Source organism: Procambarus clarkii, unplaced genomic scaffold, assembly GCF_040958095.1.
Source record: "Procambarus clarkii isolate CNS0578487 unplaced genomic scaffold, FALCON_Pclarkii_2.0 HiC_scaffold_117, whole genome shotgun sequence".
Classification (NCBI taxonomy): domain Eukaryota; kingdom Metazoa; phylum Arthropoda; class Malacostraca; order Decapoda; family Cambaridae; genus Procambarus; species Procambarus clarkii.
Genome location: NW_027189150.1, coordinates 905,708 through 933,586, shown reverse-complemented (window position 1 = coordinate 933,586; position 27,879 = coordinate 905,708). Strand labels below are relative to the sequence as shown.

The 27,879-nt window shown below is 48.1% G+C and overlaps 1 protein-coding gene across 1 annotated transcript in view; it reads left to right on the top strand.

The window, feature by feature from the left end:
* Positions 1–27,597, top strand: part of LOC138360792 (uncharacterized) — a 53,475-nt gene extending 25,878 nt beyond the window's left edge. Inside the window, exons 13-20 of the mRNA XM_069320337.1 lie at positions 2,744–2,884; positions 4,899–5,159; positions 14,353–14,466; positions 15,133–15,246; positions 16,033–16,146; positions 16,417–16,536; positions 17,203–17,316; positions 27,527–27,597. Coding sequence (XP_069176438.1) covers positions 2,744–2,884; positions 4,899–5,159; positions 14,353–14,466; positions 15,133–15,246; positions 16,033–16,146; positions 16,417–16,536; positions 17,203–17,316; positions 27,527–27,597 — 1,049 coding nt within the window. The remainder of the gene's footprint in view (positions 1–2,743; positions 2,885–4,898; positions 5,160–14,352; positions 14,467–15,132; positions 15,247–16,032; positions 16,147–16,416; positions 16,537–17,202; positions 17,317–27,526) is intronic.
* Positions 27,598–27,879: the final 282 nt, after the last annotated feature.

The window sequence follows — 27,879 nt, the reverse complement described above, 5'->3', positions numbered from 1 at the left end:
ACTGTGTTTGCTGGTACAGTTGCTGTTGTGACTGTGTTGCTGTACAGTTGCTGTTGTGACTGTGTTTGCTGGTACAGTTGCTGTTGTGACTGTGTTTGCTGGTACAGATGCTGTTGTGACTGTGTTTGCTGGTACAGTGGCTGTTGTGGCTGTACTTGCTGGTACAGTTGCTGTTGTGGCTGTGTTTGCTGGTACAGTTGCTGTTGTGACTGTGTTTGCTGGTACAGTTGCTGTTGTGACTGTGTTTGCTGGTACAGTTGCTGTTGTGACTGTGTTTGCTGGTACAGTTGCTGTTGTGGCTGTGTTTGCTGGTACAGTTGCTGTTGTGGCTGTACTTGCTGGTACAGTTGCTGTTGTGGCTGTGTTGCTGTACAGTTGCTGTTGTGACTGTGTTCGCTGGTACAGTTGCTGTTGTGACTGTGTTGCTGGTACAGTGCTGTTGTGACTGTGTTTGCTGGTACAGTTGCTGTTGTGGCTGTGTTTGCTGGTACAGATGCTGTTGTGACTGTGTTTGCTGGTACAGTTGCTGTGTGACTGTGTTTGCTGGTACAGTTGCTGTTGAGGCTGTGTTTGCTGGTACAGTTGCTGTTGTGGCTGTACTTGCTGGTACAGTTGCTGTTGTGGCTGTGTTGCTGGTACAGTTGCTGTTGTGACTGTGTTTGCTGGTACAGTTGCTGTTGTGGCTGTGTTTGCTGGTACAGTTGCTGTTGTGACTGTGTTGCTGGTACAGTTGTTGTTGTGGCTGTGTTTGCTGGTACAGTTGCTGTTGCGGCTGTATTGCTGGTACAGATGCTGTTGTGGCTGTGTTTGCTGGTACAGTTGCTGTTGTGGCTGTGTTTGCGTACAGTTGCTGTTGTGGCTGTGTTTGCTGGTACAGTTGCTGTTGTGGCTGTGCTTGCTGGTACAGTTGCTGTTGTGACTGTGTTTGCTGGTACAGATGCTGTTGTGCTGTGTTTGCTGGTACAGTTGCTGTTGTGACTGTGTTTGCTGGTACAGTTGCTGTTGTGCCTGTGTTTGCTGGTACAGATGCTGTTGTGGCTGTGTTTGCTGGTACAGATGCTGTGCGGCTGTATTTGTGGTACAGATGCTTGTGGCTGTGTTTGCTGGTACAGTTGCTGTTGTGGCTGTGTTTGCTGGTACAGTTGCTGTTGTGGCAGTGTTTGCTGGTACAGTTGCTGTTGTGACTGTGTTTGCTGGTACAGATCCTGTTGGGCTGTGTTTGCTGGTACAGTTGCTGTTGCGGCTGTATTTGCTGGTACATTTGCTGTTGTGGCTGTACTTGCTGGTACAGTTGCTGTTGTGGGCGTGTTTGATGGTACAGTTGCTGTTGTGATTGTGTTTGCTGGTACAGTTGCTGTTGTGGCTGCACTTGCTGGTACAGTTGCTGTGTGGAGGTACTTGCTGGTACAGTTGCTGTTGTGACTGTGTTTGCTGGTAACAGGTGCTGTTGTGGCTGTGTTTGCTGGTATAGTTGCTGTTGTTGCTGTTTGCTGCTACAGTTGCTGTTGTGGCTGTACTTGCTGGTACAGTTGCTGTTGTGACTGTGTTTGCTTGGTACAGATGCTGTTGTGATGTGTTTGCTGGTACAGTTGCTGTTGTGGCTGTGTTTGCTGGTACAGTTGCTGTTGTGACTGTGTTTGCTGGTACAGTTGCTGTTGTGGCTGTGTTTGCGGTACAGTTGCTGTTGTGACTGTGTTTGCAGGTACAGATGCTGTTGTGGCTGTGTTTGCGGTACAGTTGCTGTTGTGACTGTGTTGCTGGTACAGTTGCTGTTGTGACTGTGTTGCTGGTAAGTTGCTGTTGTGACTGTGTTTGCTGGTACAGTTGCTGTTGTGACTGTGTTTGCTGGTACAGATGCTGTTGTGACTGTGTTTGCTGGTACAGTGGCTGTGTGGCTGTACTGCTGGTACAGTTGCTGTTGTGGCTGTGTTTGCTGGTACAGTTGCTGTTGTGGACTGTGTTTGCTGGTACAGTTGCTGTTGTGACTGTGTTTGCTGGTACAGTTGCTGTTGTGACTGTGTTTGCTGGTACAGTTGCTGTTGTGGCTGTGTTTGCTGGTACAGTTGCTGTTGTGGCTGTACTTGCTGGTACAGTTGCTGTTTGGCTGTGTTTGCTGGTACAGTGCTGTTGTGACTGTGTTCGCTGGTACAGTTGCTGTTGTGGACTGTGTTTGCTGGTACAGTGCTGTTGTGACTGTGTTTGCTGGTACAGTTGCTGTTGTGGCTGTTTGCTGGTACAGATGCTGTTGTGACTGTGTTTGCTGGTACAGAGCTGTTGTGACTGGTTTGCTGGTACAGTTTGCTGTTGTGGCTGTGTTTGCTGGTACAGTTGCTGTTGTGGCTGTACTTGCTGGTACAGTTGCTGTTGTGGCTGTGTTTGCTGGTACAGTTGCTGTTGTGACTGTGTTTGCTGGTACAGTTGCTGTTGTGGCTGTGTTTGCTGGTACAGTTGCTGTTGTGACTGTGTTTGCTGGTACAGTTGTTGTTGTGGCGTGTTTGCTGGTACAGTTGCTGTTGCGGCTGTATTTGCTGGTACAGTTGCTGTTGTGGCTGTGTTTGCTGGTACAGTTGCTGTTGTGCTGTGTTTTGCTGGTACAGTTGCTGTGGCTGTGTGTTTGCTGGTACAGTTGCTGTTGTGGCTGTGTTGCTGGTACGTTGCTGTTGTGGACTGTGTTGCTGGTACAGATGCTGTTGTGGCGTGTTTGCTGGTACAGTTGCTGTTGTGACTGTGTTTGCTGGTGCAGTTGCTGTTGTGACTGTGTTTGCTGGTACAGTTGCTGTTGTGGCTGTGTTTGCTGGTACAGATGCTGTTGCGGCTGTATTTGTTGGTACAGATGCTGTTGTGGCTGTGTGCTGGCACAGTGCTGTTGTGGCTGTGTTTGCTGGTACAGTTGCTGTTGTGGCGTGTTTGCTGGTACAGTTGCTGTTGTGGACTGTGTTTGCTGGTACAGATCCTGTTGTGGCTGTGTTTGGGTACAGTTGCTGTTTGCGGCTGTTTGCTGGTACAGTTGCTGTTGTGGCTGTACTTGCTGTACAGTTGCTGTTGTGCAGTGTTTGATGGTACAGTTGCTGTTGTGATTGTGTTTGCTGGTACAGTTGCTGTTGTGGCTGCACTTGCTGGTACAGTTGCTGTTGTGGCTGTTACTTGCTGGTACAGTTGCTGTTGTGACTGTGTTTGCTGGTACAGTGCTGTTGTGGCTGTGTTTGCTGTATAGTTGCTGTTGTTGCTGTACTGCTGGTACAGTTGCTGTTGTGGCTGTATTGCTGGTACAGTTGCTGTTGTGACTGTGTTTGCTGGTACAGATGCTGTTGTGGCTGTGTTGCTGGTACAGTTGCTGTTGTGGCTGTGTTTGCTGGTACAGTTGCTGTTGGACTGTGTTTGCTGGTACAGTTGCTGTTGTGGCTGTGTTTGCTGGTACAGTTGCTGTTGTGGCTGTGTTTGCTGGTACAGTTGCTGTTGTGACTGTGTTTGCTGGTACAGATGCTGTTGTGGCTGTACTTGCTGGTACAGTTGCTGTTGTGGCTGTGTTTGCTGGTACAGTTGCTGTTGTGACTGTGTTTGCTGGTACAGTTGCTGTTGTGGCTGTGTTTGCTGGTACAGATGCTGTTGTGACTGTGTTTTCTGGTACAGTTGCTGTTGTGACTGTGTTTGCTGGTACAGTTGCTGTTGTGGCTGTGTTTGCTGGTACAGTTGCTGTTGGGCTGTACTTGCTGGTACAGTTGCTGTTGTGGCTGTGTTTGCTGGTACAGTTGCTGTTGTGACTGTGTTTGCTGGTACAGTTGCTGTTGTGGCTGTGTTTGCCGGTCAGTTGCTGTTGGGCTGTGTTTGCTGGTACAGTTGCTGTTGTGACTGTGTTTGCTGGTACAGTGCTGTTGTGACTGTGTTTGCTGGTACAGTTGCTGTTGTGGCTGTGTTTGCTGGTACAGTTGCTATTGTGATGTGTTTGCTGGTACAGTTGCTGTTGTGGTATACTTGCTGGTACAGTTGCTGTTGTGGCTGTGTTTGCTGGTACAGTTGCTGTTGTGACTCTGTTTGGCTGGTACAGTTGCTGTTGTGACTGTGTTTGCTGGTACAGTTGCTGTTGTGACTGTGTTTGCTGGTACAGTTGCTGTTGCGGCTGTACTTGCTGGTACAGATGCTGTTGTGACTGTGTTGCGGTACAGATGCTGTTGTGGCTGTGTTTGCTGGCACAGTTGCTGTTGTGACTGTGTTTGTTGGTACAGTTGCTGTTGTGACTGTGTTTGCTGGTACAGTTGCTGTTGTGACTGTGTTTGCTGGTACAGTTGCTGTTGTGACTGTGTTTGCTGTACAGATGCTGTTGTGACTGTTTTGCTGGTACAGTGGTGTTGTGGCTGTACTTGCTGGTACAGTTGCTGTTGGCTGTGTTTGCTGTACAGATGCTGTTGTGGCTGTACTTGCTGGTACAGTTGCTGTTGTGGCTGTGTTTGCTGGTACAGTTGCTGTTGTGACTGTGTTTGCTGGTACAGTTGCTGTTGTGACTGTGTTTGCTGGTACAGTTGCTGTTGTGGCTGTGTTGCTGGTACAGTTGCTGTTGTGACTGTTTGCTGGTACAGTGTGCTGTTGTGGGCTGTACTTGCTGGTACAGTTTGCTGTTGAGGCTGGTTTGTGGTACAGTTTGCTGTTGTGACTGTGTTGCGGTACAGTGCTGTTGTGACTGTGTTTGTGGTACAGTTGCTGTTGTGACTGTGTTTGCTGGTACAGTTGCTGTTGTGGCTGTGTTTGCTGGTACAGATGCTGTTGTGACTGTGTTTGCTGGTACAGTTGCTGTTGTGACTGTGTTTGCTGGTACAGTTGCTGTTGTGGCTGTGTTTGCTGTAGTTGCTGTTGTGGCTGTACTTGTTGGTACATTGCTGTTGTGGCTGTGTTTGCTGGTACAGTTGCTGTTGTGACTGTGTTTGCTGGTACAGATGCTGTTGTGGCTGTGTTTGCTGTACAGTTGCTGTTGTGCTGTGTTTGCTGGCAAAGTTCTGTTGTGGCAGTGTTTGCTGGTACAGTTGCTGTTGTGACTGTGTTTGCTGGTACAGATGCTGTTGTGGCTGTGTTTGTTGGTACATTTGCTGTTGCGGCTGTATTTGCTGGTACAGATGCTGTTGTGGCTGTGTTTGCTGGTACAGTTGCTGTTGTGGCTGTGTTTGCTGGTACAGTTGCTGTTGTGGCTGTGTTTGCTGGTACAGTTGCTGTTGTGGCTGTGCTTGCTGGTACAGTTGCTGTTGTGACAGTGTTTGATGGTACAGATGCTGTTGTGACTGTGTTTGCTGGTACAGTTGCTGTTGTGACTGTGTTTGCTGGTACAGTTGCTGTTGTGACTGTGTTTGCTGGTACAGATGCTGTTGTGGCTGTGTTTGCTGGTACAGTTGCTGTTGTGACTGTGTTGCTGGTTACAGATGCTGTTGTGGCTGTACTGCTGGTACAGTTGCTGTTGTGGCTGTGTTTGCTGGTACAGTTGCTGTGTGACTGTGTTTGCTGGTACAGTTGCTGTTGTGGCTGGTTTGCTGGTACAGATGCTGTTGGACTGTGTTTCTGGTACAGTTGCTGTTGTGACTGTGTTTGCTGGTACAGTTGCTGTTGTGCTGTGTTTGCTGGTACAGTTGCTGTTTTGGCTGTTTGCTGGTACAGTTGCTGTTGTGGCTGTGTTTGCTGGTACAGTTGCTGTTGTGCTGTGTTTGCTGGTACAGTTGCTGTTGTGGCTGTGTTTGCTGGTACAGTTGCTGTTGTGACTGTGTTTGCGGTACAGATGGTTGTGGACTGTGTTTGCTGGTACAGTTGCTGTTGTGACTGTGTTTGCTGGTACAGTTGCTGTTGTGGCTTTACTTGCTGGTACAGATGCTGTTGGACTGTATTTGCTGTAAGATGCTGTTGTGGCTGTGTTTGCTGTACAGTTGCTGTTGTGACTGTGTTTGCTGGTACAGTTGCTGTTGTGACTGTGTTTGCTGGTACAGTTGGCTGTTGTGACTGTGATTGCTGGTCAGTTGCTGTTGTGACTGTGTTTGCTGGTAAGATGCTGTTGTGACTGTGTTTGCTGGTACAGTGCTGTTGTGGCTGTACTTGCGGTACAGTTGTTGTGGCTGTGTTTGTGCTACAGATGCTGTTGTGGCTGTACTTGCTGGTACAGTTGCTGTTGTGGCTGTGTTTGCTGGTACAGTTGCTGTTGTGACTGTGTTTGCTGGTACAGATGCTGTGTGGACTGTGTTTGCTGGTACAGTTGCTGTTGTGGCTGTGTTTGCTGGTACAGTTGTGTTGTGGCTGTACTTTCTGGTACAGTTGCTGTTGTGGCTGTGTTTGCTGGTACAGTTGCTTTTGTGACTGTGTTTGCGGTACAGTTGCTGTTGTGACTGTGTTTGCTGGTTACAGTTGCTGTTGTGACTGTTGCTGGTACAGTTGCTGTTGTGGCTGTGTTTGCTGGTACAGATGCTGTTGTGGACTGTGTTTGCTGGTACAGTTGCTGTTGTGACTGTGTTTGCTGTACAGTTGCAGTTGTGCTGTTTTTGCTGGTACAGTTGCTGTTGTGGCTGTACTTGCTGGTACAGTTGCTGTTGTTGACTGTGTTTGCTGGTACAATTGATTGTTGTGACTGTGTTTGCTGGTACAGTTGCTGTTGTGCTGTATTTGATGGTACAGTTGCTGTTGTGGCTGTGTTTGCTGGTACAGTTGCTGTTATGGCAGTGTTTGCTGGTACAGTTGCTGTTGTGACTGTGTTTGCTGGTACAGATGCTGTTGTGCTGTGTTTGCTGGTACAGTTGCTGTTGCGGCTGTATTTGCTGGTACAGATGCTGTTGTGGCTGTTTGCTGTACAGTTGCTGTTGTGGCTGTGTGCTGGTACAGTGCTGTTGTGGCTGTGTTTGCTGGTACAGTTGCTGTTGTGGCTGTGCTTGCTGGTACAGTTGCTGTTGTGACTGTATTTGTTGTTACAGTTGCTGTTGGCTGTGTTTGCTGGTACAGTTGCTGTTGTGACTGTGTTTGCTGGTACAGATGCTGTTGTGGCTGTGTTTGCTGGTACAGTTGCTGTGCGGCTGTATTGCTGGTACAGATGCTGTTGTGGCTGTGTTTGCTGGTACAGTTGCTGTTGTGGCTGTGTTTGCTGGTACAGTTGCTGTTGTGGCTGTGTTTGCTGGTACAGTTGCTGTTGTGACTGTGTTTGCTGGTACAGTTGCTGTTGTGGCTGTGTTTGCTGGTACAGTTGCTGTTGTGGCTGTGTTTGCTGGTACAGCTGCTGTTGTGGCTGTGCTTGCTGGTACAGTTGCTGTTGTGACTGTGTTTGCTGGTACAGATGCTGTTGTGGCTGTGTTTGCTGGTACAGTTGCTGTTGTGACTGTGTTTGCTGGTACAGTTGCTGTTGTGGCTGTGTTTGCTGGTACAGTTGCTGTTGTGGCTGTGTTTGCTGGTACAGTTGCTGTTTGTGACTGTGTTTGCTGGTACAGATGCTGTTGTGGCTGTACTTGCTGGTACAGTTGCTGTTGTGGCTGTGTTTGCTGGTACAGTTGCTGTTGTGACTGTGTTTGCTGGTACAGTTGCTGTTGTGGCTGTGTTTGCTGGTACGGATGTGTTGTGACTGTGTTTTTCTGGTACAGTTGCTGTGTGGACTGTGTTTGCTGGTACAGTTGCTGTTGTGGCTGTGTTTGCTGGTACAGTGTGTTGTGGCTGTACTTGCTGGTACAGTTGCTGTTTGGCTGTGTTTGCTGGTACAGTTGCTGTTGTGACTGTGTTTGCGGTACAGTGCTGTTGTGGCTGTGTTTGCCGGTACAGTTGCTGTTGTGGCTGTGTTTGCTGGTACAGTTGCTGTTGTGACTGTGTTTGCTGGTACAGTTGCTGTGTGGACTGTGTTTGCTGTACAGTTGCTGTTGTGGCTGTGTTTGCTGGTACAGTTGCTATTGTGACTGTGTTGCTGGTACAGTTGCTGTTGGGCTATACTTGCGCTGGTACAGTTGCTGTTTGGCTGTGTTTGCTGGTACAGTTGCTGTTGTGATCTGTTTGTGGTACAGTTGCTGTTGTGACTGTGTTTGCTGGTACAGTTGCTGTTGTGACTGTGTTTGCTGGTACAGTTGCTGTTGTGGCTGTACTTGCTGGTACAGATGCTGTTGTGACTGTTGCTGGTACAGATGCTGTTGTGGCTGTGTTTGCTGGTACAGTTGCTGTTGTGACTGTGTTTGTTGGTACAGTTGCTGTTGTGACTGTGTTTGCTGGTACAGTTGCTGTTGTGATGTGTTTGCTGGTACAGTTGCTGTTGTGACTGTGTTTGCTGCTACAGATGCTGTTGTGACTGTGTTTGCTGGTACAGTGGCTGTTGTGGCTGTACTTGCTGGTACAGTTGCTGTTGTGGCTGTGTTTGCTGGTACAGATGCTGTTGGCTGTACTTGCTGGTACAGTTGCTGTTGTGGCTGTGTTTGCTGGTACAGTTGCTGTTGTGACTGTGTTTGCTGGTACAGTTGCTGTTGTGACTGTGTTTGCTGGTACAGTTGCTGTTGTGACTGTGTTTGCTGGTACAGTTGCTGTTGTGGCTGTGTTTGCTGGTACAGTTGCTGTTGTGACTGTGTTTGCTGGTACAGTTGCTGTTGTGACTGTGTTTGCTGGTACAGTTGCTGTTGTGACTGTGTTTGCTGGTACAGTTGCTGTTGTGACTGTGTTTGCTGGTACAGTTGCTGTTGTGGCTGTGTTTGCTGGTACAGATGCTGTTGTGACTGTGTTTGCTGGTACAGTTGCTGTTGTGACTGTGTTTGCTGGTACAGTTGCTGTTGTGGCTGTGTTTGCTGGTACAGTTGCTGTTGTGGCTGTACTTGTTGGTACAGTTGCTGTTGTGGCTGTGTTTGCTGGTACAGTTGCTGTTGTGACTGTGTTTGCTGGTACAGATGCTGTTGTGGCTGTGTTTGCTGGTACAGTTGCTGTTGTGACTGTGTTTGCTGGCAAAGTTTCTGTTGTGGCAGTGTTTGCTGGTACAGTTGCTGTTGTGACTGTGTTTGCTGGTACAGATGCTGTTGTGGCTGTGTTGTTGGTACATTTGCTGTTGCGGCTGTATTTGCTGGTACAGATGCTGTTGTGGCTGTGTTTGCTGGTACAGTTGCTGTTGTGGCTGTGTTTGCTGGTACAGTTGCTGTTGTGGCTGTGTTTGCTGGTACAGTTGCTGTTGTGGCTGTGCTTGCTGGTACAGTTGCTGTTGTGACAGTGTTTGATGGTACAGATGCTGTTGTGACTGTGTTTGCTGGTACAGTTGCTGTTGTGACTGTGTTTGCTGGTACAGTTGCTGTTGTGACTGTGTTTGCTGGTACAGATGCTGTTGTGGCTGTGTTTGCTGGTACAGTTGCTGTTGTGACTGTGTTTGCTGGTACAGATGCTGTTGTGGCTGTACTTGCTGGTACAGTTGCTGTTGTGGCTGTGTTTGCTGGTACAGTTGCTGTTGTGACTGTGTTTGCTGGTACAGTTGCTGTTGTGGCTGTGTTTGCTGGTACAGATGCTGTTGTGACTGTGTTTTCTGGTACAGTTGCTGTTGTGACTGTGTTTGCTGGTACAGTTGCTGTTGTGGCTGTGTTTGCTGGTACAGTTGCTGTTGTGGCTGTACTTGCTGGTACAGTTGCTGTTGTGGCTGTGTTTGCTGGTACAGTTGCTGTTGTGACTGTGTTTGCTGGTACAGTTGCTGTTGTGGCTGTGTTTGCTGGTACAGTTGCTGTTGTGACTGTGTTTGCTGGTACAGTTGCTGTTGTGACTGTGTTTGCTGGTACAGTTGCTGTTGTGACTGTGTTTGCTGGTACAGTTGCTGTTGTGGCTTTACTTGCTGGTACAGATGCTGTTGTGACTGTATTTGCTGGTACAGATGCTGTTGTGGCTGTGTTTGCTGGTACAGTTGCTGTTGTGACTGTGTTTGCTGGTACAGTTGCTGTTGTGACTGTGTTTGCTGGTACAGTTGCTGTTGTGACTGTGTTTGCTGGTTCAGTTGCTGTTGTGACTGTGTTTGCTGGTAAAGATGCTGTTGTGACTGTGTTTGCTGGTACAGTGGCTGTTGTGGCTGTACTTGCTGGTACAGTTGCTGTTGTGGCTGTGTTTGCTGCTACAGATGCTGTTGTGGCTGTACTTGCTGGTACAGTTGCTGTTGTGGCTGTGTTTGCTGGTACAGTTGCTGTTGTGACTGTGTTTGCTGGTACAGATGCTGTTGTGACTGTGTTTGCTGGTACAGTTGCTGTTGTGGCTGTGTTTGCTGGTACAGTTGCTGTTGTGGCTGTACTTTCTGGTACAGTTGCTGTTGTGGCTGTGTTTGCTGGTACAGTTGCTTTTGTGACTGTGTTTGCTGGTACAGTTGCTGTTGTGACTGTGTTTGCTGGTACAGTTGCTGTTGTGACTGTGTTTGCTGGTACAGTTGCTGTTGTGGCTGTGTTTGCTGGTACAGATGCTGTTGTGACTGTGTTTGCTGGTACAGTTGCTGTTGTGACTGTGTTTGCTGGTACAGTTGCAGTTGTGGCTGTTTTTGCTGGTACAGTTGCTGTTGTGGCTGTACTTGCTGGTACAGTTGCTGTTGTGGCTGTGTTTGCTGGTACAATTGATGTTGTGACTGTGTTTGCTGGTACAGTTGCTGTTGTGGCTGTATTTGATGGTACAGTTGCTGTTGTGGCTGTGTTTGCTGGTACAGTTGCTGTTATGGCAGTGTTTGCTGGTACAGTTGCTGTTGTGACTGTGTTTGCTGGTACAGATGCTGTTGTGGCTGTGTTTGCTGGTACAGTTGCTGTTGCGGCTGTATTTGCTGGTACAGATGCTGTTGTGGCTGTGTTTGCTGGTACAGTTGCTGTTGTGGCTGTGTTTGCTGGTACAGTTGCTGTTGTGGCTGTGTTTGCTGGTACAGTTGCTGTTGTGGCTGTGCTTGCTGGTACAGTTGCTGTTGTGACTGTATTTGTTGTTACAGATGCTGTTGTGGCTGTGTTTGCTGGTACAGTTGCTGTTGTGACTGTGTTTGCTGGTACAGATGCTGTTGTGGCTGTGTTTGCTGGTACAGTTGCTGTTGCGGCTGTATTTGCTGGTACAGATGCTGTTGTGGCTGTGTTTGCTGGTACAGTTGCTGTTGTGGCTGTGTTTGCTGGTACAGTTGCTGTTGTGGCTGTGTTTGCTGGTACAGTTGCTGTTGTGACTGTGTTTGCTGGTACAGTTGCTGTTGTGGCTGTGTTTGCTGGTACAGTTGCTGTTGTGGCTGTGTTTGCTGGTACAGCTGCTGTTGTGGCTGTGCTTGCTGGTACAGTTGCTGTTGTGACTGTGTTTGCTGGTACAGATGCTGTTGTGGCTGTGTTTGCTGGTACAGTTGTTGTTGTGACTGTGTTTGCTGGTACAGTTGCTGTTGTGGCTGTGTTTGCTGGTACAGTTGCTGTTGTGGCTGTACTTGCTGGTACAGTTGCTGTTGTGGCTGTGTTTGCTGGTACAGTTGCTGTTGTGGCTGTGTTTGCTGGTACAGTTACTGTTGTGACTGTGTTTGCTGGTACAGTTGCTGTTGTGACTGTGTTTGCTGGTACAGATGCTGTTGTGGCTGTGTTTGCTGGTACAGATGCTGTTGCGGCTGTATTTGCTGGTACAGATGCTGTTGTGGCTGTGTTTGCTGGTACAGTTGCTGTTGTGGCTGTGTTTGCTGGTACAGTTGCTGTTGTGGCAGTGTTTGCTGGTACAGTTGCTGTTGTGACTGTGTTTGCTGGTACAGATCCTGTTGTGGCTGTGTTTGCTGGTACAGTTGCTGTCGCGGCTGTATTTGCTGGTACAGTTGCTGTTGTGGCTGTACTTCCTGGTACAGTTGCTGTTGTGGCTGTGTTTGATGGTACAGTTGCTGTTGTGATTGTGTTTGCTGGTACAGTTGCTGTTGTGGCTGCACTTGCTGGTACAGTTGCTGTTGTGGCTGTACTTGCTGGTACAGTTGCTGTTGTGACTGTGTTTGCTGGTACAGGTGCTGTTGTGGCTGTGTTTGCTGGTATAGTTGCTGTTGTTGCTGTACTTGCTGGTACAGTTGCTGTTGTGGCTGTACTTGCTGGTACAGTTGCTGTTGTGACTGTGTTTGCTGGTACAGATGCTGTTGTGGCTGTGTTTGCTAGTACAGTTGCTGTTGTGGCTGTGTTTGCTGGTACAGTTGCTGTTGTGACTGTGTTTGCTGATACAGTTGCTGTTGTGGCTGTGTTTGCTGGTACAGTTGCTGTTGTGGCTGTGTTTGCTGGTACAGTTGCTGTTGTGACTGTGTTTGCTGGTACAGATGCTGTTGTGGCTGTACTTGCTGGTACAGTTGCCGTTGTGGCTGTGTTTGCTGGTACAGTTGCTGTTGTGACTGTGTTTGCTGGTACAGTTGCTGTTGTGGCTGTGTTTGCTGGTACAGATGCTGTTGTGACTGTGTTTTCTGGTACAGTTGCTGTTGTGACTGTGTTTGCTGGTACAGTTGCTGTTGTGGCTGTGTTTGCTGGTACAGTTGCTGTTGTGGCTGTACTTGCTGGTACAGTTGCTGTTGTGGCTGTGTTTGCTGGTACAGTTCCTGTTGTGACTGTATTTGCTGGTACAGTTGCTGTTGTGGCTGTGTTTGCTGGTACAGTTGCTGTTGTGGCTGTGTTTGCTGGTACAGTTGCTGTTGTGACTGTGTTTGCTGGTACAGTTGCTGTTGTGGCTGTGTTTGCTGGTACAGTTGCTGTTGTGACTGTGTTTGCTGGTACAGTTGCTGTTGTGGCTGTGTTTGCTGGTACAGATGCTGTTGTGACTGTGTTTGCTGGTACAGTTGCTGTTGTGACTGTGTTTGCTGGTACAGTTGCTGTTGTGACTGTGTTTGCTGGTACAGATGCTGTTGTGGCTGTGTTTGCTGGTACAGATGCTGTTGCGGCTGTATTTGCTGGTACAGATGCTGTTGTGGCTGTGTTTGCTGGTACAGTTGCTGTTGTGGCTGTGTTTGCTGGTATAGTTGCTGTTGTGGCTGTACTTGCTGGTACAGTTGCTGTTGTGGCTGTGTTTGCTGGTACAGTTGCTGTTGTGGCTGTGTTTGCTGGTACAGTTACTGTTGTGACTGTGTTTGCTGGTACAGTTGCTGTTGTGACTGTGTTTGCTGGTACAGATGCTGTTGTGGATGTGTTTGCTGGTACAGATGCTGTTGCGGCTGTATTTGCTGGTACAGATGCTGTTGTGGCTGTGTTTGCTGGTACAGTTGCTGTTGTGGCTGTGTTTGCTGGTACAGTTGCTGTTGTGGCAGTGTTTGCTGGTACAGTTGCTGTTGTGACTGTGTTAGCTGGTACAGATCCTGTTGTGGCTGTGTTTGCTGGTACAGTTGCTGTTGCGGCTGTATTTGCTGGTACAGTTGCTGTTGTGGCTGTACTTCCTGGTACAGTTGCTGTTGTGGCTGTGTTTGATGGTACAGTTGCTGTTGTGATTGTGTTTGCTGGTACAGTTGCTGTTGTGGCTGCACTTGCTGGTACAGTTGCTGTTGTGGCTGTACTTGCTGGTACAGTTGCTGTTGTGACTGTGTTTGCTGGTACAGGTGCTGTTGTGGCTGTGTTTGCTGGTATAGTTGCTGTTGTTGCTGTACTTGCTGGTACAGTTGCTGTTGTGGCTGTACTTGCTGGTACAGTTGCTGTTGTGACTGTGTTTGCTGGTACAGATGCTGTTGTGGCTGTGTTTGCTGGTACAGTTGCTGTTGTGGCTGTGTTTGCTGGTACAGTTGCTGTTGTGACTGTGTTTGCTGGTACAGTTGATGTTGTGGCTGTGTTTGCTGGTACAGTTGCTGTTGTGGCTGTGTTTGCAGGTACAGTTGCTGTTGTGACTGTGTTTGCTGGTACAGATGCTGTTGTGGCTGTACTTGCTGGTACAGTTGCTGTTGTGGCTGTGTTTGCTGGTACAGTTGCTGTTGTGACTGTGTTTGCTGGTACAGTTGCTGTTGTGGCTGTGTTTGCTGGTACAGATGCTGTTGTGACTGTGTTTTCTGGTACAGTTGCTGTTGTGACTGTGTTTGCTGGTACAGTTGCTGTTGTGGCTGTGTTTGCTGGTACAGTTGCTGTTGTGGCTGTACTTGCTGGTACAGTTGCTGTTGTGGCTGTGTTTGCTGGTACAGTTGCTGTTGTGACTGTGTTTGCTGGAACAGTTGCTGTTGTGGCTGTGTTTGCTGGTACAGTTGCTGTTGTGGCTGTGTTTGCTGGTACAGTTGCTGTTGTGACTGTGTTTGCTGGTACAGTTGCTGTTGTGGCTATACTTGCTGGTACAGTTGCTGTTGTGGCTGTGTTTGCTGGTACAGTTGCTGTTGTGACTCTGTTTGCTGGTACAGTTGCTGTTGTGACTGTGTTTGCTCGTACAGTTGCTGTTGTGACTGAGTTTGCTGGTACAGTTGCTGTTATGCTGTACTTGCTGGTACAGATGCTGTTGTGACTGTGTTTGCTGGTACAGATGCTGTTGTGGCTGTGTTTGCTGGCACAGTTGCTCTTGTGACTGTGTTTGCTGGTACAGTTGCTGTTGTGACTGTGTTTGCTGGTACAGTTGCTGTTGTGACTGTGTTTGCTGGTACTGTTGCTGTTGTGACTGTGTTTGCTGGTACAGATGCTGTTGTGACGGTGTTTGCTGGTACAGTGGCTGTTGTGGCTGTACTTGCTGGTACAGTTGCTGTTGTGGCTGTGTTTGCTGGTACAGATGCTGTTGTGGCTGTACTTGCTGGTACAGTTGCTGTTGTGGCTGTGTTTGCTGGTACAGTTGCTGTTGTGACTGTGTTTGCTGGTACAGTTGCTGTTGTGACTGTGTTTGCTGGTACAGTTGCTGTTGTGGCTGTGTTTGCTGGTACAGTTGCTGTTGTGACTGTGTTTGCTGGTACAGTTGCTGTTGTGACTGTGTTTGCTGGTACAGTTGCTGTTGTGACTGTGTTTGCTTGTACAGTTGCTGTTGTGACTGTGTTTGCTGGTACAGTTGCTGTTGTGGCTGTGTTTGCTGGTACAGTTGCTGTTGTGGTTGTACTTGCTGGTACAGTTGCTGTTGTGGCTGTGTTTGCTGGTACAGTTGCTGTTGTGACTGTGTTTGCTGGTACAGATGCTGTTGTGGCTGTGTTTGCTGGTACAGTTGCTGTTGTGACTGTGTTTGCTGGGACAGTTTCTGTTGTGGCAGTGTTTGCTGGTACAGTTGCTGTTGTGACTGTGTTTGCTGGTACAGATGCTGTTGTGGCTGTGTTTGTTGGTACATTTGCTGTTGCGGCTGTATTTGCTGGTACTGATGCTGTTGTGGCTGTGTTTGCTGGTACAGTTGCTGTTGTCGCTGTGTTTGCTGGTACAGGTGCTGTTGTGGCTGTGTTTGCTGGTATAGTTGCTGTTGTTGCTGTACTTGCTGGTACAGTTGCTGTTGTGGCTGTACTTGCTGGTACAGTTGCTGTTGTGACTGTGTTTGCTGGTACAGATGCTGTTGTGGCTGTGTTTGCTGGTACAGTTGCTGTTGTGGCTGTGTTTGCTGGTACAGTTGCTGTTGTGACTGTGTTTGCTGGTACAGTGGCTGTTGTGGCTGTACTTGCTGGTACAGTTGCTGTTGTGGCTGTGTTTGCTGGTACAGATGCTGTTGTGGCTGTACTTGCTGGTACAGTTGCTGTTGTGGCTGTGTTTGCTGGTACAGTTGCTGTTGTGACTGTGTTTGCTGGTACAGTTGCTGTTGTGACTGTGTTTGCTGGTACAGTTGCTGTTGTGGCTGTGTTTGCTGGTACAGTTGCTGTTGTGACTGTGTTTGCTGGTACAGTTGCTGTTGTGACTGTGTTTGCTGGTACAGTTGCTGTTGTGACTGTGTTTGCTGGTACAGTTGCTGTTGTGACTGTGTTTGCTGGTACAGTTGCTGTTGTGGCTGTGTTTGCTGGTACAGTTGCTGTTGTGGTTGTACTTGCTGGTACAGTTGCTGTTGTGGCTGTGTTTGCTGGTACAGTTGCTGTTGTGACTGTGTTTGCTGGTACAGATGCTGTTGTGGCTGTGTTTGCTGGTACAGTTGCTGTTGTGACTGTGTTTGCTGGGACAGTTTCTGTTGTGGCAGTGTTTGCTGGTACAGTTGCTGTTGTGACTGTGTTTGCTGGTACAGATGCTGTTGTGGCTGTGTTTGTTGGTACATTTGCTGTTGCGGCTGTATTTGCTGGTACTGATGCTGTTGTGGCTGTGTTTGCTGGTACAGTTGCTGTTGTCGCTGTGTTTGCTGGTACAGGTGCTGTTGTGGCTGTGTTTGCTGGTATAGTTGCTGTTGTTGCTGTACTTGCTGGTACAGTTGCTGTTGTGGCTGTACTTGCTGGTACAGTTGCTGTTGTGACTGTGTTTGCTGGTACAGATGCTGTTGTGGCTGTGTTTGCTGGTACAGTTGCTGTTGTGGCTGTGTTTGCTGGTACAGTTGCTGTTGTGACTGTGTTTGCTGGTACAGTTGATGTTGTGGCTGTGTTTGCTGGTACAGTTGCTGTTGTGGCTGTGTTTGCAGGTACAGTTGCTGTTGTGACTGTGTTTGCTGGTACAGATGCTATTGTGGCTGTTCTTGCTGGTACAGTTGCTGTTGTGGCTGTGTTTGCTGGTACAGTTGCTGTTGTGACTGTGTTTGCTGGTACAGTTGCTGTTGTGGCTGTGTTTGCTGGTACAGATGCTGTTGTGACTGTGTTTTCTGGTACAGTTGCTGTTGTGACTGTGTTTGCTGGTACAGTTGCTGTTGTGGCTGTGTTTGCTGGTACAGTTGCTGTTGTGGCTGTACTTGCTGGTACAGTTGCTGTTGTGGCTGTGTTTGCTGGTACAGTTGCTGTTGTGGCTGTACTTGCTGGTACAGTTGCTGTTGAGGCTGTGTTTGCTGGTACAGTTGCTGTTGTGACTGTGTTTGCTGGTACAGTTGTTGTTGTGACTGTGTTTGCTGGTACAGTTGCTGTTGTGACTGTGTTTGCTGGTACAGTTGCTGTTGTGGCTGTGTTTGCTGGTACAGATGCTGTTGTGACTGTGTTTGCTGGTACAGTTGCTGTTGTGACTGTGTTTGCTGGTACAGTTGCTGTTGTGGCTGTGTTTGCTGGTACAGTTGTTGTTGTGGTTGTACTTGCTGGTACAGTTGCTGTTGTGGCTGTGTTTGCTGGTACAGTTGCTGTTGTGACTGTGTTTGCTGGTACAGATGCTGTTGTGACTGTGTTTGCTGGTACAGTTGCTGTTGTGACTGTGTTTGCTGGGACAGTTTCTGTTGTGGCAGTGTTTGCTGGTACAGTTGCTGTTGTGACTGTGTTTGCTGGTACAGATGCTGTTGTGGCTGTGTTTGTTGGTACATTTGCTGTTGCGGCTGTATTTGCTGGTACAGATGCTGTTGTGGCTGTGTTTGCTGGTACTGTTGCTGTTGTGGCTGTGTTTGCTGGTACAGTTGCTGTTGTGGCTGTGTTTGCTGGTACAGTTGCTGTTGTGGCTGTGCTTGCTGGTACAGTTGCTGTTGTGACTGTGTTTGCTGGTACAGATGCTGTTGTGACTGTGTTTGCTGGTACAGTTGCTGTTGTGACTGTGTTTGCTGGTACAGTTGCTGTTGTGACTGTGTTTGCTGGTACAGATGCTGTTGTGGCTGTGTTTGCTGGTACAGTTGCTGTTGCGGCTGTATTTGCTGGTACAGATGCTGTTGTGGCTGTGTTTGCTGGTACAGTTGCTGTTGTGGCTGTGTTTGCTGGTACAGTTGCTGTTGTGACTGTGTTTGCTGGTGCAGTTGCTGTTGTGGCTGCACTTGCTGGTACAGTTGCTGTTGTGGCTGTACTTGCTGGTACAGTTGCTGTTGTGACTGTGTTTGCTGGTACAGATGATGTTGTGCCTGTGTTTGCTGGTACAGTTGCTGTGGTGGCTGTGTTTGCTGGTACAGTTGCTGTTGTGGCTGTGTTTGCTGGTACAGTTGCTGTTGTGACTGTGTTTGCTGGTACAGATGCTGTTGTGGCTGTACTTGCTGGTACAGTTGCTGTTGTGGCTGTGTTTGCTGGTACAGTTGCTGTTGTGACTGTGTTTGCTGGTACAGTTGCTGTTGTGGCTGTGTTTGCTGGTACAGATGCTGTTGTGACTGTGTTTTCTGGTACAGTTGCTGTTGTGACTGTGTTTGCTGGTACAGTTGCTGTTGTGGCTGTGTTTGCTGGTACAGTTGCTGTTGTGACTGTACTTGCTGGTACAGTTGCTGTTGTGGCTGTGTTTGCTGGTACAGTTGCTGTTGTGACTGTGTTTGCTGGTACAGTTGCTGTTGTGGCTGTGTTTGCTGGTACAGTTGCTGTTGTGACTGTGTTTGCTGGTACAGTTGCTGTTGTGACTGTGTTTGCTGGTACAGTTGCTGTTGTGACTGTGTTTGCTGGTACAGTTGCTGTTGTGGCTTTACTTGCTGGTACAGATGCTGTTGTGACTGTGTTTGCTGGTACAGATGCTGTTGTGGCTGTGTTTGCTGGAACAGTTGCTGTTGTGACTGTGTTTGCTGGTACAGTTGCTGTTGTGACTGTGTTTGCTGGTACAATTGCTGTTGTGACTGTGTTTGCTGGTACAGTTGCTGTTGTGACTGTGTTTGCTGGTACAGATGCTGTTGTGACTGTGTGTGCTGGTACAGTGGCTGTTGTGGCTGTACTTGCTGGTACAGTTGCTGTTGTGGCTGTGTTTGCTGGTACAGATGCTGTTGTGGCTGTACTTGCTGGTACAGTTGCTGTTGTGGCTGTGTTTGCTGGTACAGTTGCTGTTGTGACTGTGTTTGCTGGTACAGTTGCTGTTGTGACTGTGTTTGCTGGTACAGTTGCTGTTGTGGCTGTGTTTGCTGGTACAGTTGCTGTTGTGACAGTGGTTGCTGGTACAGTTGCTGTTGTGGCTGTACTTTCTGGTACAGTTGCTGTTGTGGCTGTGTTTGCTAATACAGTTGCTTTTGTGACTGTGTTTGCTGGTACAGTTGCTGTTGTGACTGTGTTTGCTGGTACAGTTGCTTTTGTGACTGTGTTTGCTGGTACAGTTGCTGTTGTGGCTGTGTTTGCTGGTACAGATGCTGTTGTGACTGTGTTTGCTGGTACAGTTGCTGTTGTGACTGTGTTTGCTGGTACAGTTGCAGTTGTGGCTGTTTTTGCTGGTACAGCTGCTGTTGTGGCTGTACTTGCTGGTACAGTTCCTGTTGTGGCTGTGTTTGCTGGTACAATTGCTGTTGTGACTGTGTTTGCTGGTACAGTAGCTGTTGTGGCTGTGTTTGCTGGTACAGTTGCTGTTGTGGCTGTGTTTGATGGTACAGTTGCTGTTGTGGCAGTGTTTGCTGGTACAGTTGCTGTTATGACTGTGTTTGCTGGTACAGATGCTGTTGTGGCTGTGTTTGCTGGTACAGTTGCTGTTGCGGCTGTATTTGCTGGTACAGATGCTGTTGTGGCTGTGTTTGCTGGTACAGTTGCTGTTGTGGCTGTGTTTGCTGGTACAGTTGCTATTGTGGCTGTGTTTGCTGGTACAGTTGCTGTTGTGGCTGTGCTTGCTGGTACAGTTGCTGTTGTGACTGTGTTTGCTGTTACAGATGCTGTTGTGGCTGTGTTTGCTGGTACAGTTGCTGTTGTGACTGTGTTTGCTGGTACAGATGCTGTTGTGGCTGTGTTTGCTGGTACAGTTGCTGTTGCGGCTGTATTTGCTGGTACAGATGCTGTTGTGGCTGTGTTTGCTGGTACAGTTGCTGTTGTGGCTGTGTTTGCTGGTACAGTTGCTGTTGTGGCTGTGTTTGCTGGTACAGTTGCTGTTGTGACTGTGTTTGCTGGTACAGTTGCTGTTGTGGCTGTGTTTGCTGGTACAGTTGCTGTTGTGGCTGTGTTTGCTGGTACAGTTGCTGTTGTGGCAGTGTTTGCTGGTACAGTTGCTGTTGTGACTGTGTTTGCTGGTACAGTTGCTGTTGTGGCTGTGTTTGCTGGTACAGTTGCTGTTGTGACTGTGTTTGCTGGTACAGATGCTGTTGTGGCTGTACTTGCTGGTACAGTTGCTGTTGTGGCTGTGTTTGCTGGTACAGATGCTGTTGTGTCTGTACTTGCTGGTACAGTTGCTGTTGTGGCTGTGTTTGCTGGTACAGTTGCTGTTGTGACTGTGTTTGCTGGTACAGTTGCTGTTGTGACTGTGTTTGCTGGTACAGTTGCTGTTGTGGCTGTGTTTGCTGGTACAGTTGCTGTTGTGACTGTGTTTGCTGGTACAGTTGCTGTTGTGGCTGTACTTGCTGGTACAGTTGCTGTTGTGGCTGTGTTTGCTGGTACAGTTGCTGTTGTGACTGTGTTTGATGGTACAGTTGCTGTTGTGACTGTGTTTGCTGGTACAGTTGCTGTTGTGACTGTGTTTGCTGGTACAGTTGCTGTTGTGACTGTGTTTGCTGGTACAGTTGCTGTTGTGACTGTGTTTTCTGGTACAGTTGCTGTTGTGACTGTGTTTGCTGGTACAGTTGCTGTTGTGGCTGTACTTGCTGGTACAGATGCTGTTGTGACTGTGTTTGCTGGTACAGATGCTGTTGTGGCTGTGTTTGCTGGTACAGTTGCTGTTGTGACTGTGTTTGCTGGTACAGTTGCTGTTGTGACTGTGTTTGCTGGTACAGTTGCTGTTGTGACTGTGTTTGCTGGTACAGTTGCTGTTGTGACTGTGTTTGCTGGCACAGATGCTGTTGTGACTGTGTTTGCTGGTACAGTGGCTGTTGTGGCTGTACTTGCTGGTACAGTTGCTGTTGTGGCTGTGTTTGCTGGTACAGATGCTGTTGTGGCTGTACTTGCTGGTACAGTTGCTGTTGTGGCTGTGTTTGCTGGTACAGTTGCTGTTGTGACTGTGTTTGCTGGTACAGTTGCTGTTGTGACTGTGTTTGCTGGTACAGTTGCTGTTGTGGCTGTGTTTGCTGGTACAGTTGCTGTTGTGACTGTGTTTGCTGGTACAGTTGCTGTTGTGGCTGTACTTGCTGGTACAGTTGCTGTTGTGGCTGTGTTTGCTGGTACAGTTGCTGTTGTGACTGTGTTTGCTGGTACAGTTGCTGTTGTGACTGTGTTTGCTGGTACAGTTGCTGTTGTGACTGTGTTTGCTGGTACAGTTGCTGTTGTGGCTTTACTTGCTGGTACAGTTGCTGTTGTGGCGGTGTTTGCTGGTACAGTTGCTGTTGTGGCTGTGTTTGCTGGTACAGATGCTGTTGTGGCTGTGTTTGCTGGTACAGTTGCTGATGTGACTGTGTTTGCTGGTACAGTTGCTGTTTTGACTGTGTTTGCTGGTACAGTTGCTGTTGTGGCTGTACTTCCTGGTACAGATGCTGTTGTGGCTGTGTTTGCTGGTACAGTTGCTGTTGTGACTCTGTTTGGTGGTACAGTTGCTGTTGTGACTGTGTTTGCTGGTACAGTTGCTGTTGTGACTGTTTGCTGGTACAGTTGCTGTTGTGACTGTGTTTGCTGGTACAGATGCTGTTGTGGCTGTGTTTGCTGGTACAGATGCTGTTGTGGCTGTACTTGCTGGTACAGTTGCTGTTGTGACTGTGTTTGCTGGTACAGTTGCTGTTGTGGCTGTACTTGCTGGTACAGTTGCTGTTGTGGCTGTGTTTGCTGGTGCAGATGCTGTTGTGGCTGTACTTGCTGGTACAGATGCTGTTGTGGCTTTGTTTGCTGGTACAGATGCTGTTGTGACTGTGTTTGCTGGTATAGATGCTGTTGCGGCTGTGTTTGCTGGTACAGTTGCTGTTGTGACTGTGTTTGCTGGTACAGTTGCTGTTGTGACTGTGTTTGCTGGTACAGTTGCTTTTGTGACTGTGTTTGCTGGTACAGATGCTGTTGTGGCTGTGTTTGCTGGTACAGATGCTGTTGTGGCTGTACTTGCTGGTACAGATGCTGTTGTGACTGTGTTTGCTGGTACAGATGCTGTTGTGGCTGTGTTTGCTGGTACAGATGCTGTTGTGACTGTGTTTGCTAGTACAGTTGCTGTTGTGACTGTGTTTGCTGGTACAGTTGCTGTTGTGGTTGTGTTTGCTGGTACAGTTGCTGTTGTGACTGTGTTTGCTGGTACAGTTGCTGTTGTGACTGTGTTTGCTGGTACAGTTGCTGTTGTGACTGTGTTTGCTGGTACAGTTGCTGTTGTGGCTGTTCTTGCTGGTACAGTTGCTGTTGTGGCTGTGTTTGCTGGTACAGTTGCTGTTGTGACTGTGTTTGCTGGTACAATTGCTGTTGTGGCTGTACTTGCTGGTACAGTTGCTGTTGTGACTGTGTTTGCTGGTACAGATGCTGTTGTGGCTGTGTTTGCTGGTACAGATGCTGTTGTGGCTGTGGTTGCTGGTACAGTTGCTGTTGTGGCTGTACTTGCTGGTACAGATGCTGTTGTGGCTGTGTTTGCTGGTACAGATGCTGTTGTGGCTGTGTTTGCTGGTACAGTTGCTGTTGTGGCTGTACTTGCTGGTACAGTTGCTGTTGTGGCTGTGTTTGCTGGTACAGTTGCTGTTGTGGGTGTGTTTGCTGGTACAGATGCTGTTGTGACTGTGTTTGCTGGTACAGATGCTGTTGTGACTGTGTTTGCTGGTACAGATGCTGTTGTGGCTGTGTTTGCTGGTTCAGTTGCTGTTGTGACTGTGTTTGCTGGTACAGTTGCTGTTGTGACTGTGTTTGCTGGTACAGTTGCTGTTGTGGCTGTGTTTGCTGGTACAGTTGCTGTTGTGACTGTGTTTGCTGGTACAGTTGCTGTTGTGACTGTGTTTGCTGGTACAGTTGCTGTTGTGACTGTGTTTGCTGGTACAGTTGCTGTTGTGGCTGTACTTGCTGGAACAGATGCTGTTGTGGCTGTGTTTGCTGGTACAGATGCTGTTGTGGCTGTGTTTGCTGGTACAGTTGCTGTTGTGGCTGTACTTGCTGGTACAGTTGCTGTTGTGGCTGTGTTTGCTGGTACAGTTGCTGTTGTGGCTGTGTTTGCTGGTACAGTTGCTGTTGTGACTGTACTTGCTGGTACAGTTGCTATTGTGGCTGTGTTTGCTGGTACAGTTGCTGTTGTGACTGTGTTTGCTGGTACAGATGCTGTTGTGGCTGTACTTGCTGGTACAGATGCTGTTGTGGCTGTGTTTGCTGGTACAGTTGCTGTTGTGACTGTGTTTGCTGGTACAGTTGCTGTTGTGACTGTGTTTGCTGGTACAGATGCTGTTGTGGCTGTGTTTGCTGGTACAGTTTCTGTTGTGACTGTGTTTGCTGGTACAGTTGCTGTTGTGGCTGTACTTGCTGGTACAGATGCTGTTGTGGCTGTGTTTGCTGGTACAGTTGCTGTTGTGACTGTGTTTGCTGGTACAGTTGCTGTTGTGGCTGTGTTTGCTGGTACAGTTGCTGTTGTGGCTGTGCTTGCTGGTACAGTTGCTGTTGTGGCTGTGCTTGCTGGTATAGATGCTGTTGTGGCTGTACTTGCTGGTACAGTTGCTGTTGTGGCTGTACTTGCTGGTACAGATGCTGTTGTGGCTGTTTGCTGGTACAGATGCTGGTGTGGCTGTACTTGCTGGTACAGTTGCTGTTGTGGCTGTGCTTGCTGGTACAGTTGCTGTTGTGGCTGTACTTACTGGTACAGTTGCTGTTGTGGCTGTACTTACTGGTACGGATGCTGTTGTGGCTGTGTTTGCTGGTACAGATGCTGGTGTGGCTGTGCTTGCTGGTACAGATGCTGGTGTGGCTGTACTTGCTGGTACAGTTGCTGTTGTGGCTGTGCTTGCTGGTACAGTTGCTGTTGTGGCTGTACTTGCTGGTACAGTTGCTGTTGTGGCTGTACTTACTGGTACGGATGCTGTTGTGGCTGTGTTTGCTGGTACAGATGCTGGTGTGGCTGTGCTTGCTGGTACAGATGCTGGTGTGGCTGTACTTGCTGGTACAATTGCTGTTTCATTGTATTGTTGGTGGTGGTGTTGACGCATCAAGTACCTGCTGCTGTCCTTGTATATGTTTTCGTGGTTGTTGTTGCTGTTGGCTATTTTGGGAGTGTTAATGTCCGCATGTGTGTGTGTGCTCACCTGGTTGTACTCACCTAGTTGTGCAAAGAGCTCTGGCTCTTTGGTCCCGCCTCGCAACTGTTGATCAACCGGTGTATAGATTCCTGAGCCTACTGGGCTTGATCATATTTACATTTGAAACTCTGTATGGAGTCAGCCTCCACCACATCACTGCCTAACCTATCTAGGTTTTTGTGTGTGTACGTACGAATGGTTATCTAATAGCCTATTCAGGAATAGGAGTTCCAGCTGTGTTTTGCTCCGCCAACTGGTCGTGATGCACCTCTTACGTTATAATTAACATAATTGTCGTAGTTAATTTAACGTTAATTAACGCCTTATGGGATTGTCGTAGTGGCAGGATTTTTTGGTATCTCCTGGGATATTCCTTCGTGGGTCCCGAGTCTCTTGCTGGCCCACTAAGTGTTACTCATTTCAGCTTTACTCAGTCAGTGGATGAGTGTTTATGACTCACACGGTGGCCTCTGTAAGGTATGGCCCAGTGTGTGTAACAACTTCTTTAACTGCGCTGTTAAATCTCGGTTAAAATCTTATTTGGGTTGAACTCTGTACTGTGTTAGACAGTGTTCCAGTGGTCTGTTTGGGTTGTAAATTAGCCCTGTGTTAGATAATGTTCCAGTGGGTTGATATATATGGCTATTTTAAGGTTATCTGTGATTTCGGGGCTTAACGTCCCCGCGGCTCGGTCCTCGACCAGGCCTCCACCCCCAGGAAGCAGCCCGTAGCAGCTGTCTAACTCCCAGGTACCTATTTACTGCTAGGTAACAGGGGCATCAGGGTGAAAGAAACATTTTGCCCATTTGTCTTTGCCTCCACCGGGGATCGAACCCGGAGCCTCAGGACTATGAATCCAAAGCACAGTCCAACCAGCTGTCAGGCGCCCTATATATAGTAGTGGTAGTTGTGGTGGTTAAGGTTGTGGTTATAGTTGAAATGTTTGTGATTGTAGTGGTAGTGTTTGTGGTGGTATTGGAATGGTGATGCGGTAGTTGTGGTTGTAATGGTTCTGTTGTGGTAATGTAATGGCAATGATTATCGTGAAGGGTGGTGGTGGTGGTGGTTGCGATAGGGGGTTGTGGTTGTAGTAATGGTAGTGGTTGTGGTGGTATGAAAGTGAATGTTGTTATTGTTCGAGAGAGATCTCAACAGAATAGTAAGTAGGAAGCTGATATGTCACCTAAATAACGCCACAGCGTGCTCCCATCATCGCCAACCCCCACCACCGCCAACCCCCACCACCGCCAACCCCACCACCGCCAACCCCTACCACCGCCAACCTCGACCTCCGCGAACCGCGATCTCCGCGAACCGCGTTCTCCGCGAACCGCGATCTCCGCGAACCTAGTATCATCCATTAACATCCAGGCTGAAGCCTAACATTACCCCTCAACATCGGAGCTGAAGCCTAACATTACCCCTCAACATCGGAGCTGAAGCCTAACATTATCCCTCAACATCGGAGCTGAAGCCTAACATTATCCCTCAACATCGGAGCTGAAGCCTAATATTACCCCTCAACATCGGAGCTGAAGCCTAACATTACCCCTCAACATCGGAGCTTAAGCCTAACATTACCCCTCAACATCGGAGCTTAAGCTTAATATTACCCCTCAACATCGGAGCTTAAGCCTAACATTACCCCTCAACATCGGAGCTGAAGCCTAACATTACCCCTCAACATCGGAGCTTAAGCCTAATATTACCCCTCAACATCGGAGCTTAAGCCTAACATTACCCCTCAACATCGGAGCTTAAGCCTAATATTACCCCTCAACATCGGAGCTTAAGCCTAACATTACCCCTCAACATCGGAGCTTAAGCCTAATATTATCCCTCAACATCGGAGCTTAAGCCTAACATTATCCCTCAACATCGGAGCTGAAGCCTAACATTACCCCTCAACATCGGAGCTTAAGCATAATATTACCCCTCAACATCGGAGCTTAAGCCTAACATTGCCCCTCAACATCGGAGCTTAAGCCTAACATTACCCCTCAACATCGGAGCTTAAGCCTAATATTATCCCTCAACATCGGAGCTTAAGCCTAACATTATCCCTCAACATCGGAGCTTAAGCCTAATATTACCCCTCAACATCGGAGCTTAAGCCTAACATTACCCCTCAACATCGGAGCTTAAGCCTAACATTGCCCCTCAACATCGGAGCTAAAGCCTAATATTATCCCTCAACATCGGAGCTGAAGCCTAACATTGCCCCTCAACATCGGAGCTTAAGCCTAATATTATCCCTCAACATCGGAGCTGAAGCCTAACATTACCCCTCAACATCGGAGCTTAAGCCTAATATTATCCCTCAACATCGGAGCTGAAGCCTAACATTACCCCTCAACATCGGAGCTGAAGCCTAATATTATCCCTCAACATCGGAGCTGAAGCCTAACATTACCCCTCAACATCGGAGCTTAAGCCTAACATTACCCCTCAACATCGGAGCTGAAGCCTAACATTACCCCTCAACATCGGAGCTTAAGCCTAATATTACCCCTCAACATCGGAGATTAAGCCTAACATTACCCCTCAACATCGGAGCTTAAGCCTAATATTATCCCTCAACATCGGAGCTTAAGCCTAACATTATCCCTCAACATCGGAGCTGAAGCCTAACATTACCCCTCAACATCGGAGCTTAAGCATAATATTACCCCTCAACATCGGAGCTTAAGCCTAACATTGCCCCTCAACATCGGAGCTTAAGCCTAACATTACCCCTCAACATCGGAGCTTAAGCCTAATATTATCCCTCAACATCGGAGCTTAAGCCTAACATTATCCCTCAACATCGGAGCTTAAGCCTAATATTACCCCTCAACATCGGAGCTTAAGCCTAACATTACCCCTCAACATCGGAGCTTAAGCCTAACATTGCCCCTCAACATCGGAGCTTAAGCCTAATATTATCCCTCAACATCGGAGCTGAAGCCTAACATTGCCCCTCAACATCGGAGCTTAAGCCTAATATTATCCCTCAACATCGGAGCTGAAGCCTAACATTACCCCTCAACATCGGAGCTTAAGCCTAATATTATCCCTCAACATCGGAGCTGAAGCCTAACATTACCCCTCAACATCGGAGCTGAAGCCTAATATTATCCCTCAACATCGGAGCTGAAGCCTAACATTACCCCTCAACATCGGAGCTGAAGCCTAATATTATCCCTCAACATCGGAGCTGAAGCCTAACATTACCCCTCAACATCGGAGCTGAAGCCTAATATTATCCCTCAACATCGGAGCTGAAGCCTAACATTACCCCTCAACATCGGAGCTGAAGCCTAACATTTCCCCTCAACATCGGAGCTGAAGCCTAACGCTACCCCTCAACATCGGAGCTGAAGCCTAACATTACCCCTCAACATCGGAGCTGAAGCCTAATATAGTACATTGGGAGCAATTCGTTATTATCGGTATTGATGAATATTCTCTTCTTGTACTGATGATTAGTTTGTTCTTGTTACTCTTATCATCATCCTCCTCATCATTGTTTTCTTCGTCATTATCAACCACTTGTTGTTCAACACCTTCCTGTCTTCCATGTCTTAATATTCTCTTCTTCTTCTTCTTCTCTTATTTAAGCAAACGAAGATGTTGAATGTTTTTACAGGTGTAAATGCTGATATAAGGAGAGCACCGTTACGCTGCCTCCTTCGTGTGGTACTGGAGGGCAACGATTGAGGGAAAGTACACCTAATATCCGCCAGGAATTTTCAGAGTTGACGAAGTAACGAAGGAGGTGGACGAACAATGGACCCCGAAGAGCGATGTAATCTCAGCGATGGAGCCAGACGAGATATTCAGCGGTGAAAGTGATGGAGCCAGATGAGTGATGGAGCTGGACAAGGTTTGAAGATTGAGAAATCAGAGCTCTGATGGACTTCTGGTAACAACGTGAGTCCCAAAAAGGTTCAGAAATGATGTTTTTATCTTCGTAAAACATGGCTTATTGACGTGAAACAT